This window comes from Fundulus heteroclitus, chromosome 20 (assembly GCF_011125445.2).
Source record: "Fundulus heteroclitus isolate FHET01 chromosome 20, MU-UCD_Fhet_4.1, whole genome shotgun sequence".
NCBI classification, from domain to species: domain Eukaryota; kingdom Metazoa; phylum Chordata; class Actinopteri; order Cyprinodontiformes; family Fundulidae; genus Fundulus; species Fundulus heteroclitus.
Genome location: NC_046380.1, coordinates 15,505,551 through 15,522,371, shown reverse-complemented (window position 1 = coordinate 15,522,371; position 16,821 = coordinate 15,505,551). Strand labels below are relative to the sequence as shown.

The 16,821-nt window shown below is 40.1% G+C and overlaps 1 protein-coding gene across 5 annotated transcripts; it reads right to left on the bottom strand.

The window, feature by feature from the left end:
* Positions 1-420: 420 nt before the first annotated feature.
* LOC105930883 (poly(rC)-binding protein 2) lies at positions 421-16,485 on the bottom strand. 5 transcript variants are annotated; one of them, XM_036151930.1, is made up of 13 exons: positions 16,265-16,472; positions 14,708-14,832; positions 12,990-13,013; positions 12,883-12,915; positions 12,613-12,729; positions 12,395-12,526; positions 12,157-12,285; positions 10,953-11,027; positions 10,160-10,201; positions 7,382-7,481; positions 6,312-6,364; positions 5,249-5,418; positions 421-1,742 (listed from the first exon to the last, which is right to left on the bottom strand). In XM_036151930.1, exons 2-13 carry the CDS (start codon positions 14,774-14,776, stop codon positions 1,706-1,708), a joined length of 981 nt encoding a protein of 326 aa, XP_036007823.1. In that variant the 5' UTR covers positions 14,777-14,832; positions 16,265-16,472; the 3' UTR covers positions 421-1,705. The 5 variants fall into 5 exon arrangements, with proteins under 5 accessions (XP_036007823.1, XP_036007824.1, XP_036007821.1 ...); XM_036151931.1 differs by having other exon boundaries at positions 7,382-7,454; XM_036151928.1 differs by lacking the exon at positions 421-1,742 and adding an exon at positions 2,219-4,669 and having other exon boundaries at positions 16,265-16,484.
* Positions 16,486-16,821: the final 336 nt, after the last annotated feature.

Below are 16,821 nucleotides of genomic sequence, written 5' to 3'. Positions count from 1 at the left end.
TGAGGAAACTGGTGCTGAAGTTCTCCTGTCTTTTTACCTTGCACTTGGTTTTAGATCTGTTCCACATATCGATGCCCGGTCAGAACACTTAATAAGCTAAAAATATGCAGCTTTTTGTCAGTCAGGTGTTTTGTTTCCAGTTTACATTTGTGGAGCTTTTATAATCCATTTACCCCCCCTTAAATTTTAACGTTGGAAATGCTTAAACAGGATAAAATGTTGCCAATGAGCCAAACGACTGCCCTCTAGTGTCCTGAGGTAAATATAACACTGGGCTCGCCTGAAACATTTTCTACTGCATTATTGTAACTGTACGATAAATATATTTAAGAAACAATTTTAAAATAAAACCCGACTTGCAAAATCTCAAGCTGTGTTTTCAAGTGCTTTAATAGGAGGAAAAAAACAGGAGGCTTGTGGTTTGAGCATTTCAACATCTTTATTTCTGCATTTTTTTAAACAATGTGGCACCCAGGTCTACAGTCTCAAAGAACGTGCACAATTTGTTTTTCTTTTCGCTTTCTGTCCTGCAAATAAAAAATAAAATAGGTTCTGAGTTGAGCAAAGCAAAGAGCAGGAATTTAGTGTTAACTCACAACCCTTTTTCTTTGTCTACTTCATACGGGTTTGCTCCTAAAGCCTCATTTACATTTATTAGACAAAAAAAAAAAAATCAGTGTCCGGAAGTTATTTCCACTTTGGTAGTTAAAAAAAATAATTCTTCCATTTAAAACAAATATTCCAACTTTTTTTCCTTTTTTCAGTATATATCAATTTATACAAAAGAAAAAAGTGAGGACAACCCTCTGATCCTGATCCCTTGAGCCAAGCCTGAAACACCCCCCCCCCTCCCCCACCCCGCCCCAAAAAAGAAATTCCCAAACCAGCAAAATAATCAACAAAATGATCTGAGGACCAGGAGAGGAGGGGAAAAATACAACGGAATGACACGTGGAGGAGAGAAAACAAGACCTGCTTTGTAATACACGTCTGAATAAATTAATAATCCATGTGTGTGAACATTTGTCTTCATAACCAAATATATTCTTCGATAGTGCGGCTACAGCTACTGTCTTCTCATCGGGTGATATTACGTGTAACAAGCACTTCGGATGCACTTCAGTTGAAGACGGTGACACAGGGTGAGGATGCTGTGTATTCTTAAAGCAAGTAAATACATGAAAACCCCATCAGGTACCAATAAAAGGGAAACAAAACAAAAAAAAATCATGTATATGGACAGAATAATACAGTCACTCTATTCTTTACTTTTGATACGTTTTATTTTTCCTCTTTAAAGAAAAAAAGAAATGACTGTACAGAACTAAATCTATATGCCCTAAATCAGAGTTTTCCAACTCTATACTCTTCTGTCATGGTGAGAGAGAAAAAAAAAAAACTGAAGAGGCAGAGAGAAAATAAGCCTAATAACATTAAAATCTGTAACTCGACTCAAAAATGGGAATTAAAAACCTAATTTTTCTGCTTCTTTTTCACTAAAACCAAACCCAAAACAAAAAGAAAATAAATAAGGAACTCAGCAGATCAAATCAACTGACATGATATCATGAGGAAAAAAAAAAAAAAAAAAAAAAAAAAAAAAAGGATATACATTATATAAACTCTGAAGTTGTATAGTTGCATTTCCTGAATTTTACGGTTGCCGATGATAGAAAAGTGTGATTTTAGGGCAGACGCTGTCTTATCAGTTGGCTGCCAGTCCTGTGGCCTCAGAGGAAAGCCTGGAGAAAACAGATACACACCCAGAGAGCAGGGGAGGAGAGAGAGAGAGAGAGAGAGAGAGAGAGGAAGGCATGCAATCAGACAGAACAGAGAAAACATCAATATTTACTCCACATTATTACACCATTACCATAAAAACCTCTGGAAGGAGGTCATCTGGCTTTATACACCAGGAAATGTTGTGCTCTTACAGACAACCACGTCTAGCTCAGGGGAGGTTGTATTACGAATAAAAAAAACATTTCAAATCAGCAGGTGATAAAAAAAAAAAAAACTACATCCAAATAAATTAACTAGCAAATAATTGTGTGTTAAATAATCATAAACTTAGTAAGGGTATTCAACTATTCATGGCAGCAATAAAGCTGCACAGGCTGAGCAGAACCTCTACAAAAACAGGAGCAAACAGCCGGCAAGCTCTTCTCAAAGCTGCATTACCACTAACTAGTTTAATTTCCCTTTTTTTTTTTTTTTTACTAACAGAATTTAAAAAGTTAAATAGGATTGACAGCTAGGCTCATAGGTTTTCATACCCCTGGGGAACTTAAATCTGATGTCATATTCATTTAACCAGGAAGTTTGCTTTCTGATCAGAAAAGACAAGCATTTCACAAACAGACGATATTGTTCCAAGGGGTAACATTTTTTTTTTTATATATATTTGTATTTATTTACATTTTAACAAACAAAAAAATGCCATGCTGATAACTATTTCTACCCTCCTGAATAATCAATTGAAAAGCCTTTTGGGCGTTATAGCAAACCCTCTAATTGCTCACCAACTTTTAGGACAGGTCCAGATATATTTTTCAATAAAGGGAAAACATGGGCATATTTAAAGCTTTCTAAAGGGGATGTATCATGCAAAATATACTTTTTTTTAGCCCTTAAATACATTTCTTGTGTACTTGGAGTCTCTAAGAGTGCAGAAAATGTGAACGTAGTCTCTCCAGGAGCAGCGCAGATATCTTTCTATTCTTTTTGGGGTCACATTTTTCAAGCTGTTCGGTTTTCTAGAACACGTTTTGAACAATTATGTCGCAATACTTGCTACGGTGCGGCTAAACGAGGGCATGGACGTATGGCTAAACAATTTCACTTTTGCTGCCAATATGTGGTCCAAGTTTGAGGATGATGAAGCTACGAGTGGATAAGTGAAAATGTTCAGTTGTTGGATGCATTAGCCCACATAATTCATTACGCCGTGCCGCAGCATACAACAAAAATGGCCGAAAGGGGTGGAGTGGAACGCTCTGCGACCTGGAAGGGGAGGCGGGGTGTGAAGTTCCTCATTTAGATTTAAGACCGCAACCAAAACAAGTTGCTCTCAGACGCGCCTCAGAGGTAAAAGAAAGAAAATGGCCTATGGTTTCTCATTACTGCCACCCACTGGACTGAAGGTGAACAGCAGCCTTCTGCACAACCTCCCCATTCGTCATTACGTTGATTTAAATAAATGACCCGCTGCAATGGAAATGCATCTACTTAAAAGCACCACGCTTTCATTTACCCCGGGAAACCAAATCCTCGGGCTTTCGACGGAACGGGGGCTGATGACGAGGAATTCAGACCAAAAATGTTGCAGTTCCACTTGATACAGACCATACCTTAATGATGTAAATGTGAAAAGGAAGGATTTAAAGGCATGACACGTCCCCTTTAATGTCTGAAAATTGAGATAAGTCTTTTTAAGAGCACGAAGAAGCCGAGGTAAAAGGCCACAGCTTATTCTCGTACAAGTCCATATCGACAACTTTTCACAGCAGCCAATCAAAAAGGCTTTGAGCGGGACTCCCATTGGACTCCATTGTGAGCTAAACGCCGAAGCTTTAAAGTCCCGGAGGTAGGACGCTTTTGTTCATCTTTGCCCTTCTTGAAATGGGAGGGGGACTACCCAACGTCGTTTTGGTGTCTAATTATTAGATTTTTTTCGATTTTTAATATCAACAAAACCGAAAGCATGACTATGTGGCTTTGATACCTGAGGGAGGATCTACTTTGATTTAAAAATCGCTTTTGTTTCTCTTTCCTTACGTTAGCGAACGATTTACAACGAGACAACCCTTTATGTAAACTAAGAACAGTCACTTTAAAAATAACTAAGAGTAAACTAATCCCACAAGTAGAACGTGACATCTTAAAAGGAGCCGCTACCTGAGCAGAGCTTACACAAAGAGAGAGAGAGAGAGAGATTCGGTTAAATTATTCCCTGTCCATGCTAATTTCAAAGTCCTTTAAAAATATAACGCACCCGACGTGTCACATTTTAAAGAGACAGGTAGAGTCAAGCTACAGATATTTGTTTTATAAATATGGCGTTAACCACCTCTGGCTTTGTAACAGGGGGGCTGCTTTGTGCTGTAAGCGAGGCAAATGGCGCAGCCAGATACAAAAGCAGGTGCAGGTGCAGACGACAAAGAGCACTGTCAGCACTTCAGGAGGACATGACTTATGTTTCCTTCATTAGTAAGGGGAGAGCCTTCGCCTTTTGGACTTGGAGCCCAGCTCAGAGGCAACTTTGGGCTCAGCGGGGATCGGGTGTGGGGCGTTACTGGCCCCACTGACAACGTGGAGGGCCAGGAGAGGCAGGGGCTTGAGACTGAGGAGGCTGGACACACAGGCGGGGGAGCTTGGGAGCAGGGAGTCGGTGGAGGAGGAAGAGGAGGAGGAGGAAGAGGAAGGAGGTGGCCCTGGAGCCAACAAGGACAGAGGGATGGAGGCTGTAGGGGGCGCCACACAGGAGGAAGAGGAAGAAGAGGAGGAGGAAGAGGAGAAGGAGGAGGTAGCGGCAGAGGAGGTGGTGGTGGTAGTAGTAGTAGTAGTAGTAGTGGTAGTAGTAGTAGAGGTGGAAGGAGGGCACAAGCTGGTCTGTTCAGGGTTCAAGGAGGAGGAGGAGGAGGAGGGAGGAGGTTTAGAGGACTCTACACTGTAGAAAGAGAGACAAGGAGAGAGGGACAACACAGTCGGGATGGGTCACAGGGCAGGCTGGTGAGCAATGGGTGAGGGGAGGGGGGGGGGGGGGTTCAGGGAGGAGGAGGGATGGGGTCGGGTGCGGGGGATAAAATAAAAATCACTCAGGGATGCGACCAAAACACCACGTTTTATTAGTAAAGAATGAGTTAAGCTAGGAGTAAGATGACTCATCATGTCTGTAGTGATGGATCAACGTGGGAGTAAAGGGTTAGGAAGGCTGATTGAGACGAAAACACACCGAGAAAAAAGACGGTCGGCATCAAAACTGAGCAAAGCTACTGAAGCTGATTCAGATGGATGCAGGTTTGCCGTTTGCATATACATAAAATACATAAAAATCTGTGTTTTGTTGTTTTCCTTTGCAACATTAAAAAGACAAAATGTGATCCAGCACAACAGCATGACAACAGGTACAAATGTTCATCTGTACCTTTTATTTTAAATGTTGAATTCATTTTCAGCGATGAATGACAATCTTGCACAGCTTTTTACCACTATGGGGCGGGCGTAACCCTTGTTCGCCGTATCTCACCTTGCATTGATGAGGTACTCCGCCAGGCTGATGCTGGCCGGCGAGCCTGTGATGGTCACCTGCCGGTCGGTCGATCCGTCCACCGGATTTGCGATCTTGATCTGGGCGCCGGACATTTGCCGGATCTCGTTGATCTTGGCTCCTTGGCGGCCAATGATGCATCCGATCAGCTGGTGGACAGAAAGGAAGAGAGAGACAAACGTACATCGCCGTTTTTTAATACTCCAGGCGCCACAGTTTCAACACAGGTTTTTAAAAATGCATCTTTCCACCAGTAATTCGGTGACTAGAGCATTAAAGCGTTCTGCAGGAACCAAAACTAAAGAACCAGTTGAGATTTAGTGAAGAAATATCGTTTGATAGCGGGGAAGTTTAGATGAAGTTTGCAATTCGGATACTCAGTACTCAGTATTTTAAGTGATTTTAGAGCTAGCAAATGTACTCTGAGGTCTGTTTTTTGTCACCAAAAGGTTTCACTGACACCAGAACCGTGATGATAATTTAAATATCCGAATTTAATCCATTACATTTAAATCCGAAGCCATTCTAATACAACACAGATCATATTCTTGGACACCGTAAACACATTTTTCTTTCTTCTCGGCAAACACGCGTCACAGAAATCAAGCATTTGGTGATTCAAGAAAACTCATTCCTTTTGCTGTATAGAAACTGATCAGCTGCTGATTCTGACCACCGTTTTTGGGTCAATTTAATAAGAGATTAAATTTAATTGTGTTGTTTGTGTTGCAGCAGTAAAAACTCTGATCAAAACTAATAAATCATTACACTACCTTTAAAAAAAAAAAACAGCACGTTGAACATAATACGACTGATGCGTAGCTTTTAGAAGTCAGTCCCATGTTGTGATCACAATGGTCCCAGAAACTGAGCGTTACTTTACCTAAATTACTAAAAAAAAAAAAAAAAAAAAAAAAAAAAATCAAGCCAAAAATACCCAGAATCTCACCTGGGCTTTTCATGTGCAACACCCCAGGTATCCCCCCTTACAGCTAAACTAATAACATGCTTTAGGTAAAAGTTAAGTGAAGGTCAAACTTACATCGTTAGGAATGGTCATCTCATGGGAACTGGTCTGAGCAGAAGCATCTATCCCTGACAAGAAAAACACGTAAGCAAAACCAGCAACAACATACGAACGCAGGGGCACGAATTAGCTTCAACTGCAGCTCTGACCGACATCCAAAGCAGTATCACGGCTTCAGAGGTGAAATTTGACAGAAAATGAACTAGCCTGGTAAAGCGCTTCTGTTTTTTGTCCTTTTGACAACATCTAAGTACAACACCACTGTTATTACTACTACAACTACTACTAATAATAATAATATTACAGATTTTAATAAAGTAAATTCCAATGCTCTTAGATAAGCATTTATTTTTTATGCAGACAATATTTTTGTTATACAATATATATTTTGCACTGCCAACATTGCTGAACTTTTACAATCCATTTAAATTTAAAAGTACACAACTGAACATTTACTGTATTTTGGCACCATTATTATGTTGTGCAGCCAACATTGAACTTTTCAAATTAATGCCTTTTTGCACCATTATTTTTGCACCATAAACATGGTGGAACATCTTTCTCCTGCACTGTTACATTCTTATCACTACTGCACTTTATATTATGTTATTTTATTTCAATTGCAATCTAATTACATTGTCGTAAGCTGTATGCAACAGAATTTCGTTTTGTATGCACTCTGCACATACAAAATGACAATAAAGTTTGTCTAAGTCTAAGATGAGGAATAAAGTCTGGAAGAACAAACAGCCCTCTATATTGTTTTTCCAGACATCAGACTTGACCAATACTTGAATCACATACCATATTTTTATTTTATTTATTTATAGACTCTGTTTTTAGGGGACCTATGTAATCTTTTTCTTTCAAAAAGCTGCACGGAAATCTAATTTCTATGTCAATAAATGGACACTGGAGTACGCCAGGCCTTTTTTTAAAATGCTACAATCCGTTGTTTTCCAGTGAAAGGTGACGCCCTCAACACTTCTGTGAATGTGACAGCGACATTGTCAATGGGAAAACGTTTGAGTCGGATCAGCCGGGACGGTGCCGTGAAAGCCCACAGGCCTCGCTGTGCCGCATACCAGTGAATCCCTGGTTGCCTGGTGCAATAGGGAACGGGCTCTGCTGCATAGCCAGCTGGTGAAGCTTGGTGAGCTGTGGAGAAATAGCAGCAGAGGAAGACTGTGAGAGTGAGAGGAGGAGGCGGGGAGAGAAGAAACAGAGGAAATGGGAAAAAAACACAGGAAGAGGGGGGGGAAAAAACAGAGCACATAAAAATCACAATCAGTACAGACGGCTACACAAAGAAGCGCAAACAAAGAAAAACTGATCTTTAGATGGCTTATTTCTCTCTCTGAGCTCCCTCTATGTACCTATGAGTCTGCCTACGTGGGAAAACCTAATGTCATTTCCTTTCTAGTGAGGCTCCACCCCTCGATAAACTTTTCCTGCCTTCCCTGGGGTCCAAACAAAGCCACAACGCACACGAAAAGGAGCGCTCCCTACGGAGGGGATTTCCTAACCAAAACAAGACCCCAACATGACCCGGGACTGAATTTAGCTCCAAAAGAGCTGAGGGGAAACTTTTACGTTGCATCTAAAAACACATCACAGGTTTAACAATCAGTAACCGTTGAACAGTGATCAAATATATTTAGGTAAGTATTTGAACTGTTAAAAGGTTCCCATCTGATATATTTTGGTCTGATTGCGACTCTGGATAGAGGAGGAGATATAAAGCTGCTCCAGGCTCTACTGGCAATCAGTAAAAAAATAACAACAAGAAAATGGTTAAATCCAGCCCCCACCCAACATTAGAAGATTGATTTAGCATTGTTATATATATATATATATATATATATATATATATATATATATATATATATATATATATATATATATATATATATATATATATATATATATATGAAAAGTTAACATTTTCTTTAAGAACCCTTTTATCCCACTTTCAAAGTGATTTTATATAATTTTTGGATCCTAACTATATCAAGGCTCTGTATTGACCTGAAATTGGAAAATAAAATTTGTTTTTCTCACCGAATATGTAAATGGTACCTTGGTACCTCCCAGTTAACGCTACCATGTTGTATTTTTTTTGTATGTAAAAATCAAGAAAAGCACTCATTTGTGTGTCAAAACAGATTGTAATGTTTTTCATCCTTTTCAATAAAATATGAATGTGACAAAAAGTTCCCATCAGAGATTAAGACTAATCATCACAGAACCTGACCAAACCTTTCTATAAAAAAATAAATATAAAAAGCATTGATTGTATGCAGTAAAAGGAGGCCAGAGGACAAGGTAACAAAAGGAAAAGACAGAACAGTGTGCTTATCCAGGACAGACCAATAAATGAGACAATGCTGCACAGAGAGGAGAAACAGGGAGGAGTGAGCAGCAGGGACAGATCATTATTCATGGACCAGTGGAGAGTCTGGACAAACAAACAACAAATGTCAATTCAACTTGCTTCTGACAAAGCAGATACTGACAAAAGTCAAGACTCTGCTCTAAATGATTGATCTAAAAAAAAATTAATTAAGTATAAACAAAGCAACATTAAAGGTGCATTGCGCAAGTTTTGAAGTCAATTATTATTTATTTCCTTTCCCATATATGCCCTTACAATTGCCTGACGTGTAAAATTTGTTATCTTCTATTTACCGTAGCTGCGTCTAGTGGCCCCATTAGTCAGTTTAAGAGGCAGATTCTGGTCGAATCCTCTGGGCACTTTCGTCCAAACGGTTCGAACTGTTGTTCAATTGTTACTTTGTCGAGTCTCCGTTGTCACTGAGGCATTAGAGAACACCGACTGTTTTAGAGATGGACCACAAAAGACCAGCAACAATAAAAAGTAAATAACGGGGCAGTTTTCAAGCTATGGAGGGAGATCCGTTCTGCCCTGGTTGGCCCTCTTTTTGCTAAAAATATAAGATGCTGTAAGATGCTGTGACAGAGATCTTTTATTTCTGACAAAATTTGTATCTTCTTCGCCTGGAGCGCAAATCCAATCAACTCTGCCTCATTTCTACTTGCAAACAACTATTTGATAACAATCCGCGGCGTTCATGCGCTGGTTCGGTCGTCTATCTCTGCGCTACTGGCGACTTAGGGGAGCCGTGATTCCCTTTCCACTTCAGTCGTACAGACGGCTGCGGCTGGCTCATTCTGGCTGCAAACCCCCGCCAAGAAGCTTAGACCTGCAGACGAAGACAGAGGACAGCGGACTCACAGACGACGCCGTCTGTGAGACTGAAGAAGTGGGAAGGCAATCACGGCTTCCTCACGTTACTGGAGAACAAATGGTGCTTTCACGGTGAAGTCGGCAATAAAACATGAAGAAGAAAAAAAAAAGACGAGTAGTTGCTTTTTTGAAAATGAATAAATCGGTGGAGCAGAGGTCTGAAAAGGCGCCGATAACAGCGCTGCTGTGAGAGAGAGCATCAGCCTCCTTACATATATTTTAAAATATTTCTATATAATATTATATAACAAAATAATATTTCTAACTTTCTTACCTCAGAAGACATTACACCTCTAAATAAATAAAAAAAAATACGTGAAGTCCTAACGGTTAGCTTTATTTTTCTCCCATGTCGCTACACTGGCGTTATTACAACTTGCCGCCAGAGGGGGCAGACGTGAGCAAGAATCCTGGAACTTGTGCAATGCACCTTTAAGGGTATATTTAACTGTAGTTACATGTAGGTAAAACACTGCATGGGTAGGTGGGTGATTCCTTATTCTGGGAGACGACAGCTGTAATTATGAGTGGGAGTGGAAGCATGGGGGGGGGGGGGGGGGGTGGGGGGTGGAAAACATGTTCCTACTGCACTTACATCTGGCTGTGGGATCGCGTGCTGTCCTTGTACAGCATAGGCCTGAAAGATACGGAAACAAATGCTTTCATAGGCCTCACGTCTGGTTTGATTGGTTAACTTACTTCTCCAGGTCCGTCACCAATAGATCAAAAAGTCAACTTGATGATACTCAGATAAATATAAAACATGCACTACTTGTCCAAAGTCTCCACATTTCTGAGAGTGAAGAAGTCTTTTTTTGTTACGGTACATCAGAATAAGGGGGTGTGGGGCGGGGATCCAAACAGGAGATCGTTATAAAGAACACAACACAGTATTTAGTAAGTTTAAAGACTAATGTTATGAGAATGAGCACCAGAGAGTGATTTAGGTCTAGACCAAGATGAAAGGGAAACGAGTAACAAATCTGTTAACTTAGAACTAAAGAGGAAACAGGGTGGGGGGGGGGGGGTTAAAGTCTTTACGATGAAAGAAAAAACATTTAAGGAAAAACAAGTCTTCATCTACAGCTTTCCTTGTGCTCCAAGTTTTCAGTAAATCATTCATCAGTTTTATCAAGATGAACACAAACTGAAGGACCTCTTTAAGATAAACAGGATGTGAGCTCCTCCAAAGTCACAAACCACATTTAAATTCATATGATTCTTAGTCATTTCATATTTACTGTGTTTTTATGAAAAATCATCAGCAGACAGAAACATATTTTAAATAACGGTTCCCAATAACCCCAAATCTTTTTAGTAGTCGACATAAGGAGGGCATAAAATCCTCTATAAATGAGCCCTGCATCCATCAGAAAAGTCGTGTGTACCTGTCCGCCTGCAAAGATGACGGGTGATCCCGAAGGCTTGGGTCGGTAGGGGATGGTGACCCCCTTAGGGGGAGACTGTACGGGGGGAAAGGTAAGTTTTATTACAGTATCAACAGCATTATTCAACATAATGTTAAAAGCATTATGATGACAAACAAAACATTCAGGCAATACAAATTCTGACTATTCCTGATCCTGCAAGTCATCCTTAAAGATCCTATCAGAGCACAGCAGCTCAGTGTCTCTGCACCATTTGTTTGCATGAGCCTGTCACCAGTACCAAGGTTTATAAAAGCTACAAGTTTTGAAGCGCTTAAACTTGACCTGATACTAATCCTACGGTTTGAGTCTGAAGCCAGGGAAGGTGCCGGAGTGATTGCAGTTTTATCCGGCTGTATGGAGCAATGCATTGCTGCATTTCCTACCCATTATTGCACACTGGGTAGAAAAAAAACTACTACTGCTTTTACTGTGTTTGTAATTCAAGGCAACGTGAAAGCCACAATGTGGAAACTAAAGAGAAAGTAGCTGACAGTAGGCTGGATGAGGACACTAAACAACCGGCTTGCTACGATATCAGCTTTTTATTCCTTCATTGTTACTCTATAAAAGAGCAGAAGAGTAAAAAGCTAGAGCATTCTGCACAATAAGCATTTCCTCGAAAGCCAATACAAAATTTAGCAACTGTTTATCCTTAATGTTTGCATAAAGTCAATCTGCAAAAATTCAAATGAAAAAAAAAAGCTAGATAATTAGAGCGGTACTAATTGACAAATTATTGCAACAGCATTAGATTTGTGTTTAAACATTGTGAAATCGCTGTTATTTTCCTGACAGTTATCACACTGAGAATCTCGTACTGGTTCGAGCTGACATAGCAACACTGCAAAAAAGAACTAAAAGTAAGTAACATTTTTATTGAAATTTGTGTATTTTACCTTGATTTGAGCAGTTAGATAACTCTATTTGCCAATGGAATTAGTATATTTACCCCTAAAATAAGATAGTTAGATACCTTGCACCTGAAATAAGATAATGGAGATTAATTGTTCCTATTTTTAGTGCCAAAAATCTTATCCCATTGGCAAATACTCTTATTTACCTGCTTAAATCAAGGAATAATACACTAATTTCAATACATTTTTACTTACTTTTGGTTCCCTTTTTGCAGTGAACGAGTGCGCCTTCGTCATAACCCACTCACCTCAAGCATGACCACGCAGATCTGCTTAACGCACTCAATTATCGACTGTGGAGTTCCAGCGATGGTGATGGCACGCTCTGTGGAGTTGGGAAGCATGTCTCCTGCCACTTGTACCTGAGCACCGGTAGACTTGAACGCACAAGAGGGGGCGAAAATGACATTAATGTGGAATTTACACAAGAAGCGCAACCTGTAAAAGGGGAACAATGGTTTTGCCGTTTTTCATTTTAGGGCGTACCTCTCGAATTTCCTTGATCTTGCAGCCACCTTTCCCAATGAGTGAGCCACACTGGCTGGCAGGCACTACGATGCGTAGGGTCACTGGGGGCTTGCTGGTGGCTGTGCTGTTCGTCATTGAGCTGCTGATATCCTGGTACGAAACATAAAAAAAAAAAAAAGTTATTCCATCTCGAAACTGACTTGGTCCGCCGTTGAGCTGTAATAACCAAAGCCTACCTCTTCCAGCTTCTCTATGATCATGGAGAACGCTTTAAAGATGGCCGTCGTCGGGCCTGCCAAAGTGATGATCCGTTCAGGGCAATTGCCTTCGGAGATGTTGATTCGAGCGCCACTCTAGAAACAGAAAACAAGCACAGACATTAGCGAAAGCCTTCAGAGCCCCTTGAATAAAAAAAAAAAAAAAAAAAAGAGGACCGACTGTGAGGTGATCTACTAATAACACGACTTGTACAATGAAAGAAACACACTAAGCTTTAAAGACCTCACCTCTTCTCTCATCTTCTTCACAGATTCACCTTTCTGTGTGCAGAGAATCGGACATGTTTAATATTTAAAAATAGAAAACCAAAATAACAGTAGAAGAACAATCTTACCTTTCCGATTATGCTTCCAACCTCCTGCCATAAAAAATAAAAAAATCATATTAATAAAATATTTTAGGACAGATGAGTTTTAATTCATCAAGACAATACAAGTGTGTTTATAAGCTTTTAACTATAGAAGAATTGGAGCTTAATGATAACCTCTAAAGATAAATAAAAAACTTTATGTCCAGGTTTCAGAGCCAGCAGGCAACATGGGATTTCACAGTCCAAGTGTTAAAAACCAGCACTAGCTAGAGTTAGCATCTGATGCACCGTGATTTATCACCAAAACCAGTTCAACGCTCGAGCCAAGACTAGCAGGATTATTCGACATTAAAGGAAAAGCTGCAGTGAAACACATTTAGGGATTTTGGAGTAAAACATTGATTCATGTACATTTCTGATGTGTCGGTGAGAGCCAGTTTGAGCTTGACATAATGTATATATATAGTTGTAAATAACTTAATAGATCTCAGGAAATTACGTCTACTTTGCTTAAAAAAAACAAAACGTTTCTCTTAAAACAACGTAATTTAGCACAGCCTGAGTGGAGTGACGTTTTCAGCTTTAAAATCCGTCCTCAGCAGGCTACAGCAAAACTCACAACATGGAGCGTGTGTGGCGCTATGCTGTTGTCAGAAAGGCCCAGATGGCCTGGGGACAAATGCCAGGAAATGCCTCAGGCTGTGAATTATGAAGCATGGGATGGTGAGAAAATGGGGGGAAAAAATGGAAAAGCGAGTACAAGCTATAACAATCCAGAGACAAAACATGGGTATTACATGGGTCTGTACATCTTATCAGCATCCTTCAATGAAAAAAAGCACAAGGTAGATTTTATTAGAGATGCACCAATCAGAACTTTACTGCACTTGACCAACTTCTGATTTGTTCTTTTTTTTATCCTAAGGACCACAAATATTTCCTTTTATAGTCCCACCAAGGGGAAATTTCTCAAACACATTAACACATAGAATAAGAAAAATTAGGAAGCAGTAGTTTTAATCCAACAGAAAGCACAGGCCCCTAATCTCCCGTAATTTTTTTATTGATCTAACAAAAAAAATGCATCAGGAGCACAGTGTACTGATCGATGCGTGTAAAGACTAAAAACAGTGGAAGATCTAAGCTTTGATACATTTAATGAGTGTAGAAAAAATATAACTTAGACTTTTTTCCAATTTCCGATCTGCTGGTCAGCAGTTAGGGCTGACGAAAGGAAAATTTCAGTCTCTGGAGAATTGATTGGTGCATCTCAAAACTGGATTCAATAAAAGAGTCTTCTTAGAAAGCCCAGCATAAACACTAGAAGGATCCACGTAAATCAGAGCTGAAGAGAATTTCTTTCAATAAAATCAGCACTATAAAAGCGCTAAAAAAGGTGCCTTGCTTTTGTGCCCCCTGGCCTTAACAAAAAATATATTGCCTAAATTGTTCCTCTTCAATTTCTCCAATTGTGAGGGGTTTTTTTTGGATTCTTGTAGCAATCACTGATGTATTTCTAAAACACATTTAGGTAAAACATTCTCCATTGAAAACCCTTAAAAACATCACGCTTTACGCAGAGAAGCCCAAAGTCAGCCTTTCCCTGTTCTCTTAAGATGCTGCTTTCTCTAATCCCAGTTCTAGTCCTTTCCGGTTCATTCATCATAGACAACATCAGGTCCAGAAATAAAACACCTAACTGTATGAGACTGCCTACGCGAGCAGCTGCGGAGTGACCTCACCTTGCCGTGCATGAGCAGCCTTATGGTAAGGGTGACATTGAGTCCGCCTTCAATCACTCCGGAGTCCATGACTGCAACAGTAGTGGTCCGTACAGAACTGGGGGTCTTTGGTCACAGAGGTGGATCTGAGGGGTATCAATTATAATAATAATAAAAAAAAAACATTAGGCATCTGGATGAAAAGGAAAATGTAAGATATAAAATTGCCATATCACGGCACATATATGTTAAATTTGCTAAACAGACAAGACATTGTAGTTTTGCTTCATATAGATACTTTTATTAAAAACTCATAAATCTATAAGTGGCAACTTGCAGCTGGAATAGTTGTCTTGCAACTAAGGTTGTGGGTTCAATTCCTGGTTTCCTTACCCATGTCACTCCTTGATGTGCCCTAGAGCAAGGCGCTTAACCCCAAAGTCACCTACCGATCTTTTGATATGTTTATGCTTTAGAACAGTGGTTCCCAATCCTGGTCCTCAACTACCCCTATCCTGTTTTAGGTGTCTCCTCGCTGACACACACACCTGACTCAAATGAACAGGTGATTAAGAGGCGGCTGCAGCCATGGATGGAGTCACATCTAGAACATGCAGGGCAGGGGTACTGAGGACCAGGGTTGGGAACCACTGCTTTATAGAGAGTGGGTAAATGTGGCCATAGTGTAAAGCGCTTTGAATGGTCAGTGTGACTAGAACAGCGCTATATAAACCCATTTATATTAAATACCATTTAATCAACTGATTAAACAGTAATCAGGCAAACGGTCGTACACAATTACATAATTGGTTCACACATCGCTACTGAAAACGTTTATTATATAGGAGACGAGAGATTTAAAAAAAAAAAAAAAAAAAAATCCGTAGGTTGGATGTAGTCTTTTTAAACATTTGAACGCTGATCCATATCACCAGCTTCCTGGGAAGTGATCTATACTAAATCCATTCCTTCCAGAGGTGAAATTACCTATGGCGACGATGTTCGTTAGCTTCGTTACCAAGTTTACTAAGATGCCCTGTTCTTGTCTAAGGGCTCGTCGGGACGAGTTGGTGATTTGTAACGAACACATCATATGCAATTGTTTTAAAGCGAAGGCGTTAACTGCTTGTTTTGAAGATCCCGTTCAAAGTGAGATTTAAAATATTTTAAAAAGGTAGACGAAAGTCTCTTAGCCCTCTATTAGCCGTGCTAGGAAAATGAATGAAGCATGCGTGCGCTTGCTAGCATACATAGCCTGTTAGCTTAATTCGCCAACATTACTAAGACAGTATAATCACAAAGAGGATGAGTTTGAATTGCATTTCCGTTATCTCTTCGGCAAACCTGCTCAGTAAAGTGTGGAAATAATTGTCTGAAAGCGGCACAGAGGGACTCTTTGTTGTAGTTCTTTAAAGTAAGCTAGGCTAAGCTAAGCTAGCCACATCACTCCGAACGCAGATTGCGTGCTCATCGTCCTCGCGCGGCCTATTTAGCACGCTGCACGGGCGCGATTTGTTTCCGCTACTTCTGATTTTAACAAATGCGTTAGAAAATAAAGACACATCGGCGAAATCTCACCTTGTTTGAGCGCTGCTGGCTGACCGGGGGGAGGGTTGGGGTTGTAAGGGTAGAAGGGGAGAGGTTCGGGAGGGTAAAAACCCGGGGGAGAGTTTAAAAAGGACTCGGGGAAGAGGGAAGAGTGATGCGAGATCGAGCTCCACTCCTTTACACAAAGACAACAAAACTGTAACCTTTGAACTGCCACCCTTCACCCATCACAAACCCTCACCACCGCCACCCTGGAGGTTGACGTGAAGATGCTCCAGAAACATATACGCGTCATGTTGCCGTAGTTAAAACAACAGTTACACTTTAAACAAAATTTTGTTTTTGTTTGTTTGTTAAAAAAATAATGCATAATGAAAATGTCCGTGATTAAACGCACATTTGCAATCAGCACATTCAATTGAAGATTTATTTTTAAAATTAGATCAAAATGAGCAAATCTTAGTCAGGGTTTGACAGTTATTAAATAAGATATTTAAAATTTAAAGACCCACTAGTGGGCATGATACTTACTGCAACAATTAGCCTGCCTTACGAAAACAAGTTTTTACACTAACGATGACCTTTGT